An 18,439-nucleotide genomic window follows, 5' to 3' on the forward strand; every position below is an offset into this window, starting at 1 on the left:
GTCCACGTCCAACCACAGTCTCAGAGACACCCAGGGACACAGCTTTGACTACAACTAGGACTACAACCAGGACTACAACCAGGACTACAACTAGGACTACAACCAGTACTACAGCTTCTATAACCACCCTTGGTGCACCCACAGAGACAAGCACAAAGCCTGTAACTGTGGAGACAACCGAGCCATCAACAATCAAAGTCCTCTCTCCTGGTGTATCGACTACAGCCGATACCACAGTACCCTCTCTCTCACCGACCTCCACCGTTCACACCGTAACAACAACAATACCACCACCACCAGAACCCACTTCAAAACCCAGCACGGTATCAACCTCACCAGTCACCCCTTTCACTACTCTCAGAACTACACCGTCCACACGCCCGAAGACAACACCACCACTTGTTTTCACGGCAACCACAGAGAAGACCGTTCACGCCTCCCCGACAGAGCTGAGGACATCCACAACTCCAGTTCCTGAGCTACCGACTACCACCGCTGTTCCCATACTGCCAACGACAACAACAATATCAACCGGTCCGACCTCAGAACAGCCGGCGACAACCAAGAAAACGACGAGAGCACCGGTCTCAACGGCAACAGCGGAACCCTTGGCAACGACCCGTATAACCATGACACCGACTGTAGTCACACCTGTGATTGTCATAGACACGGTAACAACATCTCAACTGACAACAACACCTACAGCCTACACTGAAAGGACCTCGTGGTCTGGCGTTGTTTCAGCCACAGAGAGAACTACAGAACACACAACCGCAACCGCACACCTGACCGAAGCTGTGGACTGGAGACTGACCCCTACTACCGGTCCCCCGACCGTACGGACCACAACAACGACCACCAAACCTCCAGACCTTCTGGTAACGACCACAGAGTCCCCCCAGATCACCGTCACCTCTCCTTCCATCTCCACCACAACAGAAGCAGTGGTCCCAACCACAACCACAACCACATTACCTGTATCACCGGTGTCACACACAGAGACCACCACGACCACCTTCACCTCTCCTTCCATCTCGACCACAACAGAAGCAGTGGTGCCAACCACAACCACATTACCTGTATCACCGGTGTCACACACAGAGACCACCACGACCGTGCTAGGTCCACCAGAGGCTGTAGGGACCGTAACGATCCAGCCCCCCACCACACTGAAGACCACGGAGCCTTGGAGGCCCCCCCACAGCGAAACCTCCACCACTCCTTCTAGCCCTGTCTCTAGCACAGAGAGGGTGATCACACCTGAGGTCCCAGTGAAACCTGCGGTCAGTACAGAAGTAGACGTCTCTCCACACCAAGTCATCTCCACTACCACCACTGACTCACTTCACCATGTTGCTTCATCTACAGCGCCAGGCGTCACCACCACAACCTCAGTTACCATGACGACCACTGCCAAAACCACCACAGCTCCGCCCGAGACTTCAACCGCCGCAGTTTCAACCTCCAGGACGGAGAGACCTCCTGCGACACCCGAACCCCCGGCCGTGCCTGGTGTACCTGGGGAACCAGCATTATCTTTCACCACAACGGTCCCCACGACAACTGTCCCACCTTTACCTGGTGTCCTTACGACCACCATCACACCTGTACCTGGTGTCCCAGTGACAACTGTCCCACCTTTACCTGGTGTCCATACGACCACCATCACAACTGTACCTGGTGTCCCAGTGACCACTGTCCCACCTTTACCTGGTGTCCATACAACCACCATCACACCTGTACCTGGTGTCCATACAACCACCATCACACCTGTACCTGGTGTCCCAGTGACCACTGTCCCACCTTTACCTGGTGTCCATACAACCACCATCACACCTGTACCTGGTGTCCATACAACCACCATCACACCTGTACCTGGTGTCCATATGACCACCATCACACCTGTACCTGGTGTCCCAGTGACCACTGTCCCACCTTTACCTGGTGTCCATACGACCACCATCACACCTGTACCTGGTGTCCCAGTGACCACTGCCATCAGCCCAGTGACCATCAGACCGCTAACAGAGACTACTAGCGTTCCTCCCGATACAGGAAGGGTGGAAGTATTGTCTACTACTTCCACAACAACTACACAAGAACCAACTTCTTCCTGGTCTGGTCCAGTAACCACAACCAGCTCTTCCACCTCCACCACGTCAGTCCCCAGACCCACTAGCCACCCAGAGAGAGTCACTACCAGAGTGGTTCCTACTTCTAAAGTGGTCTCCAAGACCACCCACAGACCAATGACAACAACACGCAGGACAACAACAGGCAGGGTTCCCATGACGACGTCCAGAACTGCCACAACGTTGAGGTCCACCGCCAGACCGAGCACTGTTAGGGCAACTGTAGATACAAGAACTCTGGGAGTTCCAGGGGTTCCGACAGCGACGACCAGACCCGGTCCCCCTACGGTCGCTCCTCCTAGCCTGGTCACAGCTACCGTCTCAGAGGTTGTTCCAACCATGACCGTTCGTACCACGACCAAACCAGTCACCACTGCCAGAACCACAGAATCTACCGCCGTCCCCACAGGACCCACTGGCACGACCACATCCGCTTCTGTTTCCGTTCCCAGCCTGACCACGGTCACAGAATCTACCGCCGTCCCCACAGGACCCACAGGAGCGACCACAGAACCATCCACATCCACCACTACTACACCAGAAGGAATAGTACCATCCACCACTAGAGAGACAGGGGATACTCCAGCATTCACAGAGAGCACAACCAGAATGACTCCTTCTACAGAGGTCGCAGCCACTCCAGGGGTCACACCAAAGGTCACGCCAAAGGTCACACCAGATGTGACAGCAGCTCCCTCAGTCCCCGCCTTGCCCCCCACGGCCACCCCGACCTCCACCCCAGAGCCAGAGAGGGTGGACGGAGTAGACACCACTGCACCAAAGACTCCATCGCCGTCACCTGTGTCTCCGTACACCACATCAGAGACAACCGCGTCACCATCGGTAGTATCGCCATATACCACGACAGAGCGTGTTGGAACTACGGCAGAGGTTACTACATCCATGGCAGTGTCCTCAACTAGGATGTGCACTGTGAGTAGACCAAGTCCTCTCTCCTTTCCTCTCTTCTCCATGTAGGCTCAATGGGGCTCAATGGTGCTCAATGTAGGCTCCATGGGGCTCAATGTAGGCTCCATGGGGCTCAATGTAGGCTCCATGGGGCTCAATGTAGGCTCCCTGTGGTTCAATGTAGGCTCCATGGGGCTCAATGAAGGCTCCATGGGGCTCAATGTAGGCTCCATGGGGCTCAATGTAGGCTCCATGGGGCTCCATGTAGGCTCCATGGGGCTCAATGTAGACTCCATGGGGCTCAATGTAGGCTCCCTGAGGCTCAATGTAGGCTCCATGGGGCTCAATGTAGGCTCCATGGGACTCCTGAGTGGCGCAGCGGTCTAAGGCACTGCATCTGAGTGCTTGAGGCGTCACTACAGACCCTGGTTACGAATCCAAGCTGTATCACAACCGGCAATGATTGGGATTCCCATAGGGCGGTGCACAATTGTCCCAGCGTCATCCAGGTTATTGTTTGGCTGGTGTAGGCCGTCATTGTAAATAAGAATTTGTTGTTAACTGACTTGCCTCGTTAAATCAATACATATGTATATATATATATATATATAATATTTGTTACTATCTGAAAAGTCCAGGCCTCTCTGTAGGCCCAGTCGTCTCAGCCTGTTACCTTATTTACTAACGCTCTGCAGTCTTCTAGCTACTTGTTCGTACGTGGTTTCTCTCATCAATGGTTTCTCTCATCAATGGTTTCTCTCATCAATGGTTTCATCTCATCAATGGTTTCTCTCATCAATGGTTTCTCTCATCAATGGTATCTCTCATCAATGGTTTCATCTAATCTTTGTTTTCAATTAGGAAACTCTACAACACATGTTGTTCAATCTGTTCAGGTAGTAACTGTTGTTCTTCCCTGTCTCAGCCTCCCTATTCAGAGATCATAGATGAGTGTACCAAGTTCCTCTGTGTGAGCGGCCAGCTGGTCCGATTCAACATGTCCCAGAACTGTCTGTATAACTCCACCCCTCCTAACTGCGGCCTGCTCGGCTTCGCCATCCTGGTCAACGGGGACAAGTGCTGCCCGCAGTGGGACTGCCCATGTGAGGACAACTGCTAGGCGACACACGTTCACAGTAGTAGACACGCACTCCAATGGAGGCTGGTGGGATGAGCTATAGGAGGATGGGCTCATTGTAATGGCTGGAATGGAATAAAAAGGAAGGGAGTCAAACAGGTTGTTTCCATATGCTTGATGTGCTTGATAACTTTCAATTTATTTCACTCCAACCATTAAAATGAGCCCGTCCTCCTATTGCTCCCCCCACCAGCCTCCACTGACGCACACACACACACACACACCCTCCCCGTCAGGCGTTTCTCAGTCATAATGTCCTGTTTCTTGCCGGTGTTGTCCTGTCTCCTTCAGGTCGCTGCTCAGTGTTCCCCGACCTGAACGTGATCACGTTTGATGGTAACAGCGTGGCCATCTACAAGGCTACCTCCTACATTGTGACCCAGCTGCCCAGCGAGACCGTCAGCATCGTGGTCCAGGAATGCCCCGCTGACTCAGACACGGTGAGGATGAGGGTACATTAGGTCATTGTAACGCTTGTGCCCCCAAAATGGCTGCCTCAGCGAAAGTGAGGCCATGAAGCTATAGAATTTACAGTAGGTAACTGTAACGCCGGTTTCCCCAAAATGGCCGCTTCAGACACAGTGAGGCCCTATACTGTAGCTACAGTACCTTTGCAGAAAGTATTTCAGTGGCGATAATCAATAAATATGGTGATAAAGGACATCCTTGTCTTACACCCCTATATAATGTAAAATTCTCAGGAAATTATCATTATTCATTCACATGTCGAGTAGTTGTATATGACTTTAATCCCTTTTATTCGAGATTCTTAGCCTTTGTAAATAAAATAAAAAAGTATATTTAATATTTATTTTTCTGTTTCCATCCGAAGCTGCTGTGGAATTTCACCAACCTGTGTCTAGTGGTTTTGAACATTACCCACAAGTCCAACCACCTGGTCATCAACAGACTGCAGAGGAGGGTCAGTCTGTTCCTTCGTCTCTTCTTCATCTCTACTTATCTCTTCTTAATCTCTTCCTATCACTTCTTCATATCTTTCTATCTCTTCTTCATCTCTTCCTATCTCTTCTTCATCTCTCCCTATCTCCTCTTCATCTCTTCCTATCGCTTCTTCATCTCTTCTTCATTTCTTCCTCATCTCTTCCTATCTCTTCTTCATTTCTTACTCATCTCTTTTTCATCTCTTCCTATCTCTTCTTCATCTCGTATTCATCTCTTCCTATCGCCTCTTAATTTCTTCCTATCGCTCCTTCATCTCTTCCTATCTCTTCTTCAGCTCTTCTTCATTTCTTCCTCATCTCTTCCTATCTCTTCTTCATCTCTTCTTTATCTCTTCTTCATCTCTTCCTATCTCTTCATCTCTTCCTATCTCTTCTTCACCTCTTCCCATCTCTTCTTCATATCTTCTTCATCTCTTCATATCTCTTCTTCATCTCTTCCTATCTCTTTTTAATCTCTTCCCATCTCTTCTTCATCTCTTCCTATCTCTTCCTAATCTCTTCCTATCTCTTCTTCATCTCTTCTTCATCTCTTCCTATCTCTTCCTATCTCTTCTTCATCTCTTCCTATCTCTTCTTCATCTCTTCCTAACTCTTCTTCATCTCTTCCTATGTCTGCTTCATCTCTTCCTAACTCTTCTTCATCTCTTCCTAATCTCTTCTTCATCTCTTCTTCATCTCTTCCTATCTCTTCCTATTTCTTCCTCATCTCTTCCTAATTTCTTCTTCATCTCTTCTTCATCTCCTCCTATCTCTTCTTCATCTCTTCCTATCTCTCCTTCATCTCTTCCTATCTCTTCTTCATCTCTTCCTATCTCTTCTTCATCTTTCCCATCTCTCTCGGTCTAACTAGCCCTTTATTCACCAATTTAACTACGGACAGAATCAAAGTCAAGGTCAAGTAGAAAGAGTTGATCCTAGACATAAAAAGGGATGAGATGTTAATGAACTTGCCACACACAGTAGTGTTCGTAGGCCTATCTATATTAGACAATACAGTACCCCTCAACATATAGGATTTTGACACCTCTTTTCTCTTTGTCAGCTGTATGTGAACTCGAGGTACGCCAAGCCGAGGTTCAAGAAGTTTGGCTTTGAGATCCTGGACACCGGCAACATGTATCTGATCCGTACGCCAGCGGGCCTGAAGCTGCAGTGGTTCCACAGCACGGGCATGTTGGTCATCGAGACAGAGAGCTACAACAGCAAACTGCCCACCATGGGCCTCTGTGGTATGTTGTGTAGTTAGAACTTATGAGGACGTTGGTATGTGGTCTACCAGGACACTGTCATGTGGCACCAGGACACTGGTATGTGGTTACCAGGACACTGTCATGTGGCACCAGGACACTGGTATGTGGTTTACCAGGACACTGGTATGTAGTTTACCAGGACACTGTCATGTAGTTTACCAGGACACTGTCATATGGTTTACCAGGACACTGGTATATGGTTTACCAGGACACTGGCATGCGGCTTACCAGGACACTGTCATATGGTTTACCAGGACACTGGTATATGGTTTACCAGGACACTGGCATGTGGCTTACCAGGACATTGTCATGTGGCACCAGGACACTGTCATGTGGCTTACCAGGACACTGGCATGTGGCTTACCAGGACATTGTCATGTGGCACCAGGACACTGGTATATGGTTTACCAGGACACTGATATCTGGTTTACCAGGACACTGTCATGTGGCACCAGGACACTGTCATGTGGTTTACCAGGACACTGGTATGTGGTTTACCAGGACACTGGTATGTGGTTTACCAGGACACTGGTATGTGGTTTACCAGGACACTGGTATGTAGTTTACCAGGACACTGGTATGTAGTTTACCAGGACACTGATATCTGGTTTACCAGGACACTGGTATGTGGTTTACCAGGACACTGGTATGTGGCTTACCAGGATGCTGGTATATAGTTTACCAGGACAATGCCATTTGGTTTACCAGGACACTGGCATCCATTTGAAGTGGAGTGGTATGGAGGCTGGTTGTAGTGTGCTTCCCAAGTGGTACCCTATGCCCTATTTATACCACTCCTTTTGCCCCGGCCATGGGGTCAAAGGTAGTGCACTAGGGATAGGGTGCCATTTGGGACGTACCATAGGACCTCACCTGCTATAGCCATTCAGATTGAGTTGGGGCCATAGATTGAGAAGGGGCCATAGATTGAGAAGGGGCCATAGATTGAGAAGGAGCCATAGATAGAGAAGGGGCCATAGATTAAGAAGGGGCCATAGATTGAGAAGGAGCCATAGACTGAGAAGGAGCCATAGATTGAGAAGGAGCCATAGACATCGATTGAGTAGGGGCCATATATTGAGTAGGGCCCATAGATTGAGTAGTGGCCATAGATTCAGTAGGGGCCATAGATTCAGTAGGGGCCATAGATTGAGTAGGGACCATAGATTGAGTAGGGCGCCATAGATTGAGTAGGGGCCATAGATTGAGTAGGGGCCATAGATTGAGAAGGAGGCATAGATTGAGAAAGTGCCATAGATGGAGTAAGTGCCATAGATTGAGTAGGAGCCATAGATTGAGTAGGGGTCATAGATTGAGAAGGGGCCATAGATTGAGTAGGAGCCATAGATTGAGTAGGGGCCATAGATTGAGAAGGAGTCATAGATTGAGAAGCAGTCATAGATTGAGAAGGGGCCATAGATTGAGAAGGAGCCATAGATTGAGTAGGGGCCATAGATTGAGAAGGAGGCATAGATAGAGTAAGGGCCATAGATTGAGTAGGGGCCATAGATTGAGAAGGGGCCATAGATTGAGTAGGGACCATAGATTGAGTAGGGGCCATGGATTGAGTAGGGGCCATAGATTGAGAAGGAGCCATAGATTGAGTAAGGGCCATAGATTCAGTAGTGGCCATAGATTGAGTAGGGATCATAGATTGAGAAGGGGCCATAGATTGAGAAGGAGCCATAGATTGAGTAGGGGCCATAGATTGAGAAGGAGGCATAGATAGAGTAAGGGCCATAGATTGAGTAGGGGCCATAGATTGAGAAGGGGCCATAGATTGAGAAGGGGCCATATATTGAGTAGGGACCATAGATTGTGTAGGGGCCATAGATTGAGTAGGGGCCATAGATTGAGTAGGAGCCATAGATTGAGTAGGGGTCATAGATTGAGAAGGGGCCATAGATTGAGTAGGAGCCATAGATTGAGTAGGGGCCATAGATTGAGAAGGAGTCATAGATTGAGAAGCAGTCATAGATTGAGAAGGGGCCATAGATTGAGAAGGAGCCATAGATTGAGTAGGGGCCATAGATTGAGAAGGAGGCATAGATAGAGTAAGGGCCATAGATTGAGTAGGGGCCATAGATTGAGAAGGGGCCATATATTGAGTAGGGACCATAGATTGTGTAGGGGCCATAGATTGAGTAGGGGCCATAGATTGAGAAGGAGCCATAGATTGAGTAAGGGCCATAGATTCAGTAGTGGCCATAGATTGAGTAGGGATCATAGATTAAGTAGGGGCCACAGATTGAGTAGGGGCCACAGATTGAGTAGGTGCCACAGATTGAGTAGGGGCCACAGATTGAGTAGGTGCCACAGATTGAGTAGGGGCCACAGATTGTGTAGGGGCCACAGATTGAGTAGGGGCCATAGATTAAGTAGGAGCCATAGATTGAGTAGGGGCCATAGATTGAGAAGGAGTCATAGATTGAGAAGCAGTCATAGATTGAGAAGGGGCCATAGATTGAGAAGGAGCCATAGATTGAGTAGGGGCCATAGATTGAGAAGGAGGCATAGATAGAGTAAGGGCCATAGATTGAGTAGGGGCCATAGATTGAGAAGGGGCCATAGATTGAGTAGGGACCATAGATTGAGTAGGGGCCATAGATTGAGTAGGGGCCATAGATTGAGAAGGAGCCATAGATTGAGTAAGGGCCATAGATTCAGTAGTGGCCATAGATTGAGTAGGGATCATAGATTGAGTAGGGGCCACAGATTGAGTAGGGGCCACAGATTGAGTAGGTGCCACAGATTGAGTAGGGGCCACAGATTGTGTAGGGGCCACAGATTGAGTAGGGGCCACAGATTGAGTAGGGGCCATAGATTAAGGGCCACATATTGAGTAGGGTCCCTGAGATGTTGTGTATGTTTCGTAGGTGAACGTGCCATTCCTGAAATAATAACGCTGTTTCATCTTCTGGCTCCCCGCTCACTATCCCTCCCTTCTTGTATTCTGGCCATGGCCTTGCCCCCCGACGCATGCTCTCTCTCACTCTTTCTCTCTCGCCTCTCCCCCTCTGTTCCCCTCTTCCAATCACCTCTCTCTCTCTCTCTCTCTCTCTCTCTCTCTTTGTCTCTCTCTTTGTCTATCTCTTTGTCTCTCTCTTTGTCTCTCTCTCTCTCTCGTGACTCTCTCTCTCTCTCTCTCTCTCTCTCTCTCTCTCTCTCTCTCTCTCTCTCTCTCTCTCTTTGTCTCTCTCTCTCGTGACTCTCTCTCTCTCTCTCTCTCTCTCTCTCTCTCCTTGTGTCTCTCCCTACTCCCCCCTCAGGCTGCTGTGATGGTAACCCGGCCAACGACCTGATGCTGTCGAATGGGACGACAGTCGGAGAGAGCGAGGACCCGGCGGTGTTCATCGACAGCTGGCAGGTCCCCAACACCACTAGTTACATCAGCCACAGCCGGCGCAGAGAAGTCAACTGTTCCACCAGCGACTGTTCCCAGTGTATGACCATGCTGCGAAACACCTCCTTCAGCCCCTGCCATGCTTTTGTAGGTTCCCTGCTTCCTCTCTCTCTCTCCCTCGTCGTACAGTACCCTCCCATCCCAATACAGCACTGTAGATGTGTTTTAACATACAGACAGACGATTCTGTACAGTACCCTCCCATCCCAATACAGTACTGTAGATGTGTTGAAGACATAAGACAGACGATTCTGTACAGTACCCTCCCATCCCAATACAGTACTGTAGATGTGTTTTAACATACAGACAGACGATTCTGTACAGTACCCTCCCATCCCAATACAGTACTGTAGATGTGTTTTAACATACAGACAGACGATTCTGTACAGTACCCTCCCATCCCAATACAGTACTGTAGATGTGTTGAAGACATAAGACAGACGATTCTGTACAGTACCCTCCCATCCCAATACAGCACTATAGATGTGTTTAAACATACAGACAGACGATTCTGTACAGTACCCTCCCATCCCAATACAGTACTGTAGATGTGTTGAAGACATAAGACAGACGATTCTGTACAGTACCCTCCCATCCCAATACAGTACTGTAGATGTGTTGAAGACATAAGACAGACGATTGAAGAAAACGTTGTTGTATTTCTTGTGATGTACCGCAGGTTCCTCCCAGTACGTTCTGTGAGGTGTGGGTACGTGACGCAGAGTACGTCAACAACCCCTGTGTAGCGCTGGCTGCCTACGTGGCATCTTGTCACAAGTTCAACGTCTGCATGGAGTGGAGGAGCCCAGACTACTGTCGTAAGGACTGGCTTTATTCTGCTGCACTGGCTGTTTAACATGGCTTCCAAAGCACAGTCAGACACATGAAGCCTTACACATTACACTATACTGTTATAACATCAGTCAATACACTATAATGTTATAACATCAGTCAATACACTATAATGTTATAACATCAGTCAATACACTATAATGTTATAACATCAGTCAATACACTATAATGTTATAACATCAGTCATTAGACGTTTAATACATAGGCAAGTCAGTTAAGAACAAATTATTATTTACAATGACAGCCTACCGGGGGTTAACTGCCTTGTTCAGGGGCAGAACGGCAGATTTTTTATCTTGTCAGCTCGGGGATTCGAACGAGCAACCTTTCGGTTACTGGCCCAATGCTCTAACCACCTGCCGCCCCACTCACAGTATAATGTTTTAATGTCAGTCAACACACTCACAGTATAATGTTTTAATGTCAGTCAACACACTCACAGTTTAATGTTTCCATGTCAGTCAACACACTCACAGTATAATGTTTCCCTGTCAGTCAACACACTCACAGTATAATGTTTCCATATCAGTCAACACACTCACAGTATAATGTTTTAATGTCAGTCAACACACTCACAGTATAATGTTTTAATGTCAGTCAACACACTCACAGTTTAATGTTTCCATGTCAGTCAACACACTCACAGTTTAATGTTTCCATGACAGTCAACACACTCACAGTATTATAATGTTTCCATGTCAGTCAACACACTCACAGTATAATGTTTTAATGTCAGTCAACACACTCACAGTATAATGTTTTAATGTCAGTCAACACACTCACAGTATAATGTTTCCATGTCAGTCAACACACTCACGGTATAATGTTTTCATGTCAGTCAACACACTCACAGTATAATGTTTTAATGTCAGTCAACACACTCACAGTATAATGTTTCCATGTCAGTCAACACACTCACGGTATAATGTTTTCATGTCAGTCAACACACTCACAGTATAATGTTTTAATGTCAGTCAACACACTCACAGTATAATGTTTCCATGTCAGTCAACACACTCACGGTATAATGTTTTCATGTCAGTCAACACACTCACAGTATAATGTTTTAATGTCAGTCAACACACTCACAGTATAATGTTTCCATGTCAGTCAACACACTCACAGTATAATGTTTTCATGTCAGTCAACACACTCACAGTTTAATGTTTCCATGTCAGTCAACGCACTCACTGTATAATGTTTTCATGTCAGTCAACACACTCACGGTATAATGTTTTCATGTCAGCCAACACACTCACAGTATAATGTTTTCATGTCAGTCAACACACTCACAGTTTAGTGTTTCCATGTCAGTCAACACACTCACAGTATAATGTTTTAATGTCAGTCAACACACTCACAGTATAATGTTTCCATGTCAGTCAACACACTCACAGTTTAATGTTTCCATGTCAGTCAACACACTCACAGTATAATGTTTCCATGTCAGTCAACACACTCACAGTATAATGTTTCCATGTCAGTCAACACACTCACAGTATAATGTGTTAATGTCAGTCAACACACTCACAGTTTAATGTTTCCATGTCAGTCAACACACTCACAGTATAATGTTTCCATGTCAGTCAACACACTCACAGTATAATGTTTTATTGTCAGTCAACACACTCACAGTATAATGTTTTAATGTCAGTCAACACACTCACAGTATAATGTTTTAATGTCAGTCAACACACTCACAGTATAATGTTTTAATGTCAGTCAACACACTCACAGTATAATGTTTTAATGTCAGTCAACACACCCACAGTTTAATGTTTTCATGTCAGTCAACACCCTCACAGTATAATGTTTTAATGTCAGTCAACACACTCACAGTATAATGTTTTAATGTCAGTCAACACACTCACAGTATAATGTTTCCCTGTCAGTCAACACACACACAGTATAATGTTTTAATGTCAGTCAACACACTCACAGTATAATGTTTCCCTGTCAGTCAATGTCATTGTGTAAAGCAAAAGACAAAGTTCTGCATCATGGACGTAAGAATATTGAATGAAGCTCTGTCGCCTGTCGTGGTTCTGATAATGTTTATGAACAGTTTAAAACAGTGTCTGTCTCACCTCTCTCCTTTCCCAGCCTTCATGTGTCCAGACCGACTGCGTTACCAGGCCTGTCTGCCTACCTGTACGGCCCAGTCCTGCTCCAACCACGACTTTGACCACGACCCTGAGCAGTGTACAGGCCTGACAGAGGGATGTGTTTGTCCTGAGGGCACTCTGCTCCATCGACCCTACTCTGCCCTCTGCATCCCCCCTGAGAAGTGTGGTGAGCCTTCACTGATCAACCCTCCGCCATCACACACACAATCAAATGAACACTGGTCAACATTCATATGATACAAAACACCCGGTCTGGTCTGGTCTGGTCTAGTCTAGTCTAGTCTAGTCTATTCTAGTCTGGTCTGGTCCGGTCCGGTCTAGTCTAGTCTAGTCTAGTCTAGTCTGGTTCCGGTCCAGTCTAGTCTAGTCTAGTCTGGTCTGGTCTGGTCCGGTCCAGTCTAGTCTGGTCTAGTCCGGTCTTTAGTGGAATACACTTACTGTAAGTCACACTGAGTAAGAACATCTGAGTAATGCATCTTACACTTCAGTACATGTTTTATCTGTGTGTGTGTCCCAGCCTGTACGGACAGTTCGGGTGTACCCCGTGCTCCTGGCGAGGTGTGGAAGGCATCTAAAGATGGCTGCTGTATGTATCGCTGTGACAACGACAGTATCGTTCCCGTGGAGTATAACTGCTCTGCCGTGTCTCAGCCGCTCTGCCGCAGGGCCGGGGAAGTGGTCATCGGTCTGGCAGACGACACCTCCTGCTGCCCACAGAAAGCTTGCGGTAAGAAACTGGCACATTACTACAGTACACGGGGAAAATTCAAGTTAGGTTAACCTAAAACTTAGTGGGTTAAACCAAATAACTTAAACCAGTGGTGGAAAATGTACTCGATTGAAATACTTGAGTAAAAGTAAAGATACCTTAATAGTATTTTAAAAAAAGTCCCCTAGTAAAATACTACCTGAGTAAAAGTCTAAAAGTATTTGGTTTTAAATATACTTAAATATCAAAAGTAAATGTAGTTGCTAAAATATGCTTAAGTATCAAGAGTAAAAGTATGAATAATTAAAAATTCCTTATATTAAGCAAACCAGACGGCACAATTTGAATGTTTATTTTGTTATTTGACGAATAGCCAGGGTTTACACTCCGACCCTCAGACATCATCTCCGACCCTCAGACATCATCTCCGATCCTCAGACATCATCTCCGACCCTTAGACATCATCTCCGTCCCTCAGACATCATCTCCGACCCTCAGACATCATCTCCGACCCTCAGACATCATATCCGACCCTCAGACATCATCTCCGTCCCTCAGACATCATCTCCGATCCTCAGACATCATCTCCGACCCTTAGACATCATCTCCGACCCTCAGACATCATCTCCGACCCTCAGACATCATCTCCGACCCTCAGACATCATATCCGACCCTCAGACATCATCTCCGTCCCTCAGACATCATCTCCGATCCTCAGACATCATCTCCGTCCCTCGGACATCATCTCCGACCCTCGGACATCATCTCCGACCCTCAGACATCATCTCCGACCCTCAGACATCATCTCCGACCCTCAGACATCATCTCCGACCCTCAGACATCATCTCCGTCCCTCAGACATCATCTCCGACCCTCTGACATCATCTCCGACCCTCAGACATCATCTCCGACCCTCAGACATAATCTCCGTCCCTCAGACATCATCTCCGATCCTCAGACATCATCTCCGACCCTCAGACATCATCTCCGTCCCTCAGACATCATCTCCGACCCTCAGACATCATCTCCGTCCCTCAGACATCATCTCCGATCCTCAGACATCATCTCCGTCCCTCGGACATCATCTCCGACCCTCGGACATCATCTCCGACCCTCGGACATCATCTCCGACCCTCAGACATCATCTCCGACCCTCTGACATCATCTCCGACCCTCAGACATCATCTCCGACCCTCAGACATCATCTCCGATCCTCAGACATCATCTCCGACCCTCAGACATCATCTCCGTCCCTCAGACATCATCTCCGACCCTCAGACATCATCTCCGTCCCTCAGACATCATCTCCGATCCTCAGACATCATCTCCGTCCCTCGGACATCATCTCCGACCCTCGGACATCATCTCCGACCCTCAGACATCATCTCCGACCCTCAGACATCATCTCCGATCCTCAGACATCATCTCCGACCCTCAGACATCATCTCCGTCCCTCAGACATCATCTCCGACCCTCAGACATCATCTCCGATCCTCAGACATCATCTCCGACCCTCAGACATCATCTCCGTCCCTCAGACATCATCTCCGACCCTCAGACATCATCTCCGTCCCTCAGACATCATCTCCGACCCTCAGACATCATCTCCGTCCCTCGGACATCATCTCCGACCCTCGGACATCATCTGCGACCCTCGGACATCATCTCCGACCCTCGGACATCATCTCCGACCCTCGGACATCATCTCCGACCCTCAGACATCATCTCCGACCCTCAGACATCATCTCCGTCCCTCAGACATCATCTCCGACCCTCAGACATCATCTCCGACCCTCAGACATCATCTCCGACCCTCAGACATCATCTCCGACCCTCTGACATCATCTCCGACCCTCAGACATCATCTCCAACCCTCAGACATCATCTCCGTCCCTCAGACATCATCTCCGACCCTCTGACATCATCTCCGACCCTCAGACATCATCTCCGACCCTCAGACATCATCTCCGACCCTCAGACATCATCTCCGACCCTCAGACATCATCTCCGACCCTCAGACATCATTTAAAAACAAAGCATTTGTGTTTATTGAGTCCCTCAGATCAGAGGCAGTAGGGATGACCTTGATAAGTGTGCGAATTGGACCATTTTCTGCCCTGCTAAGCATTCAAAACATAACGTATTATTTTGGATGTCGGGGAAAATGTATGGAGTAAAAAAGTACATCATTTTCCATAGGAAAGTATTTTTTATTTATTTAACCAGGCAAGTCAGTTAAGAACAAATTCTCATTTACAATGACGGCCTACACCGGCCAAACCTGGGTCAAACCTGGGCCAAACCTGGGTCAAACCTGGGCCAAACCTGGGTCAAACCTGGGTCAAACCTGGGCCAAACCTGGGTCAAACCTGGGTCAAACCTGGGCCAAACCTGGGTCAAACCTGGGTCAAACCTGGGTCAAACCTGGGCCAAACCTGGGTCAAACCTGGGCCAAACCTGGGTCAAACCTGGTTCAATTGCACGCCGTCCTATGGGACTCCCAATTACGGCCGGTTGTGATACAGCCTGGATTCAAACCGGGGTGTATGTAATGAGATGCAGTGCCTCAGACTGCTCCCCCACTCAGGAGCCCAAGTAAAAGTTGTCAAAAATATGAATAATAAAACAAAGTACAGATAACCCCAAAAAACTACTTAAGTAGTACTTCAAAGTATTTTTTACTTAAGTACTTTACACCAAAGACTTGAACCAACTTAGCAAAGTCAGCTGCTGTCCTATGAAAGCCAACTGTAACACTCTGTCACAAGTGGACCACTACTCAAAAAGAATGAATCCGATGGCCCTGAAAACAACTGTGAAGGAACTTTAAAGAGTTGAGAGCTCAACTCAATGTCAACGGGAACTTGAGTTCCACTTTAACAATTTAGGAACGATGTTTAGGCGGCCATTATGTATTGTGATTGGTTTGTATTGATCTGATGGTGTCTGTCTGTCTGTCTGTCTGTCTCTCTGTCTCTCTGTCTCTCTGTCTCTCTGTCCGTCATCCAGTTTGTAACCAAACCCTGTGTGACATCTTCCCCCCGGAGTGTCAGTATGGAGAGAAGCTGGTGTCTTACTTCAGAGAGGACTCCTGCTGTCCAGACTACGTCTGTGGTGAGGGGGCCTCTCTTCTGTATAATCACCACCACTAGGCCATATGATGATACTAAGCTATATTATGATAATGATGATTCCAGGCTATATTATGATACCAGGCTATATGATGATACCAGGCTACATGATGATACCAGGCTATATGATGATACTATTATATATGATGATACAATTATATATGATGATACTAGGATATATGATGATAACAGGCTACATGATGATACCAGGCTATATGATTATACTAGGATATATGATGATACTAGACTATATTATAGATACAATTATATATGCTGATACTATTCTATATGCTGATTCCAGGCTATATGATGATACTAGACTATATGATGATACTAGGATATATGATGATACTATGCTATATGATGATACTAGGCTATATGATGATACTAGGATATATAATGATACTATGCTATATGATGATACTAGGATATATGATGATATCAGACTATATGATGATATCAGACTATATGATGATACCAGGCTATGTGATGATACTATTCTATATGATGATAACAGGCTACATGATGATACCAGGCTACATGATGATACTAGGTTATATGATGATACTAGACTATATAATGATACAATTATATGTGATGATACTATTCTATATGATGATACTAGGATATATGATGATACTTTGCTATATGATGATACTAGGATATATGCTGATACTATTCTATATGCTGATTCCAGGCTATATGATGATACTAGGCTATATGATGATACTAGGCTATGTGATGATACTATTCTATATGATGGTACCAGACTATATGATGATACTATTCTATATGATAATACCAAGCTATATGATGATACTATTCTATATGATGATACTAGGCTATATGATGATACTATTCTATATGATAATACCACACTATATGATGATACTATTCTATATGATAATACCACACTATATGATGATACTATTCTATATGATAATACCACACTATATGATGATACTATTCTATATGATAATACCACACTATATGATGATACTATTCTATATGATAATACCACACTATATGATGATACTATTCTATATGATAATACCAAGCTATATGATGATACTATTCTATATGATGATACTATTCTATAAGCTACAGTGCCTTGCGAAAGTATTCGGCCCCCTTGAACTTTGCGACCTTTTGCCACATTTCAGGCTTCAAACATAAAGATATAAAACTGTATTTTTTTGTGAAGAATCAACAACAAGTGGGACACAATCATGAAGTGGAACGACATTTATTGGATATTTCAAACTTTTTTAACAAATCAAAAACTGAAAAATTGGGCGTGCAAAATTATTCCGCCCCTTTACTTTCAGTGCAGCAAACTCTCTCCAGAAGTTCAGTGAGGATCTCTGAATGATCCAATGTTGACCTAAATGACTAATGATGATAAATACAATCCACCTGTGTGTAATCAAGTCTCCGTATAAATGCACCTGCACTGTGATAGTCTCAGAGGTCCGTTAAAAGCGCAGAGAGCATCATGAAGAACAAGGAACACACCAGGCAGGTCCGAGATACTGTTGTGAAGAAGTTTAAAGCCGGATTTGGATACAAAAAGATTTCCCAAGCTTTAAACATCCCAAGGAGCACTGTGCAAGCGATAATATTGAAATGGAAGGAGTATCAGACCACTGCAAATCTACCAAGACCTGGCCGTCCCTCTAAACTTTCAGCTCATACAAGGAGAAGACTGATCAGAGATGCAGCCAAGAGGCCCATGATCACTCTGGATGAACTGCAGAGATCTACAGCTGAGGTGGGAGACTCTGTCCATAGGACAACAATCAGTCGTATATTGCACAAATCTGGCCT

General features: G+C 46.3%; 1 protein-coding gene across 1 annotated transcript in view; it reads left to right on the forward strand.

Annotated features, from left to right (window-relative positions):
* The window catches only part of otog (otogelin), a 123,823-nt gene that overhangs the window by 78,687 nt on the left and 26,697 nt on the right, over nt 1-18,439 (forward strand). Inside the window, exons 36-47 of the mRNA XM_090221657.1 lie at nt 1-1,614; nt 2,008-3,065; nt 3,111-3,389; nt 3,967-4,144; nt 4,471-4,619; nt 5,012-5,101; nt 6,184-6,370; nt 9,661-9,881; nt 10,474-10,612; nt 12,750-12,938; nt 13,290-13,499; nt 16,491-16,595. The exon at nt 1-1,614 is cut by the window's left edge and continues 804 nt beyond it. Of these exons, the coding sequence (XP_090077783.1) occupies nt 1-1,614; nt 2,008-3,065; nt 3,111-3,389; nt 3,967-4,144; nt 4,471-4,619; nt 5,012-5,101; nt 6,184-6,370; nt 9,661-9,881; nt 10,474-10,612; nt 12,750-12,938; nt 13,290-13,499; nt 16,491-16,595 (4,419 nt within the window). The remainder of the gene's footprint in view (nt 1,615-2,007; nt 3,066-3,110; nt 3,390-3,966; nt 4,145-4,470; nt 4,620-5,011; nt 5,102-6,183; nt 6,371-9,660; nt 9,882-10,473; nt 10,613-12,749; nt 12,939-13,289; nt 13,500-16,490; nt 16,596-18,439) is intronic.

Source organism: Oncorhynchus mykiss, chromosome 26, assembly GCF_057628025.1.
Source record: "Oncorhynchus mykiss isolate SJ-2025 chromosome 26, ASM5762802v1, whole genome shotgun sequence".
NCBI lineage: Eukaryota > Metazoa > Chordata > Actinopteri > Salmoniformes > Salmonidae > Oncorhynchus > Oncorhynchus mykiss.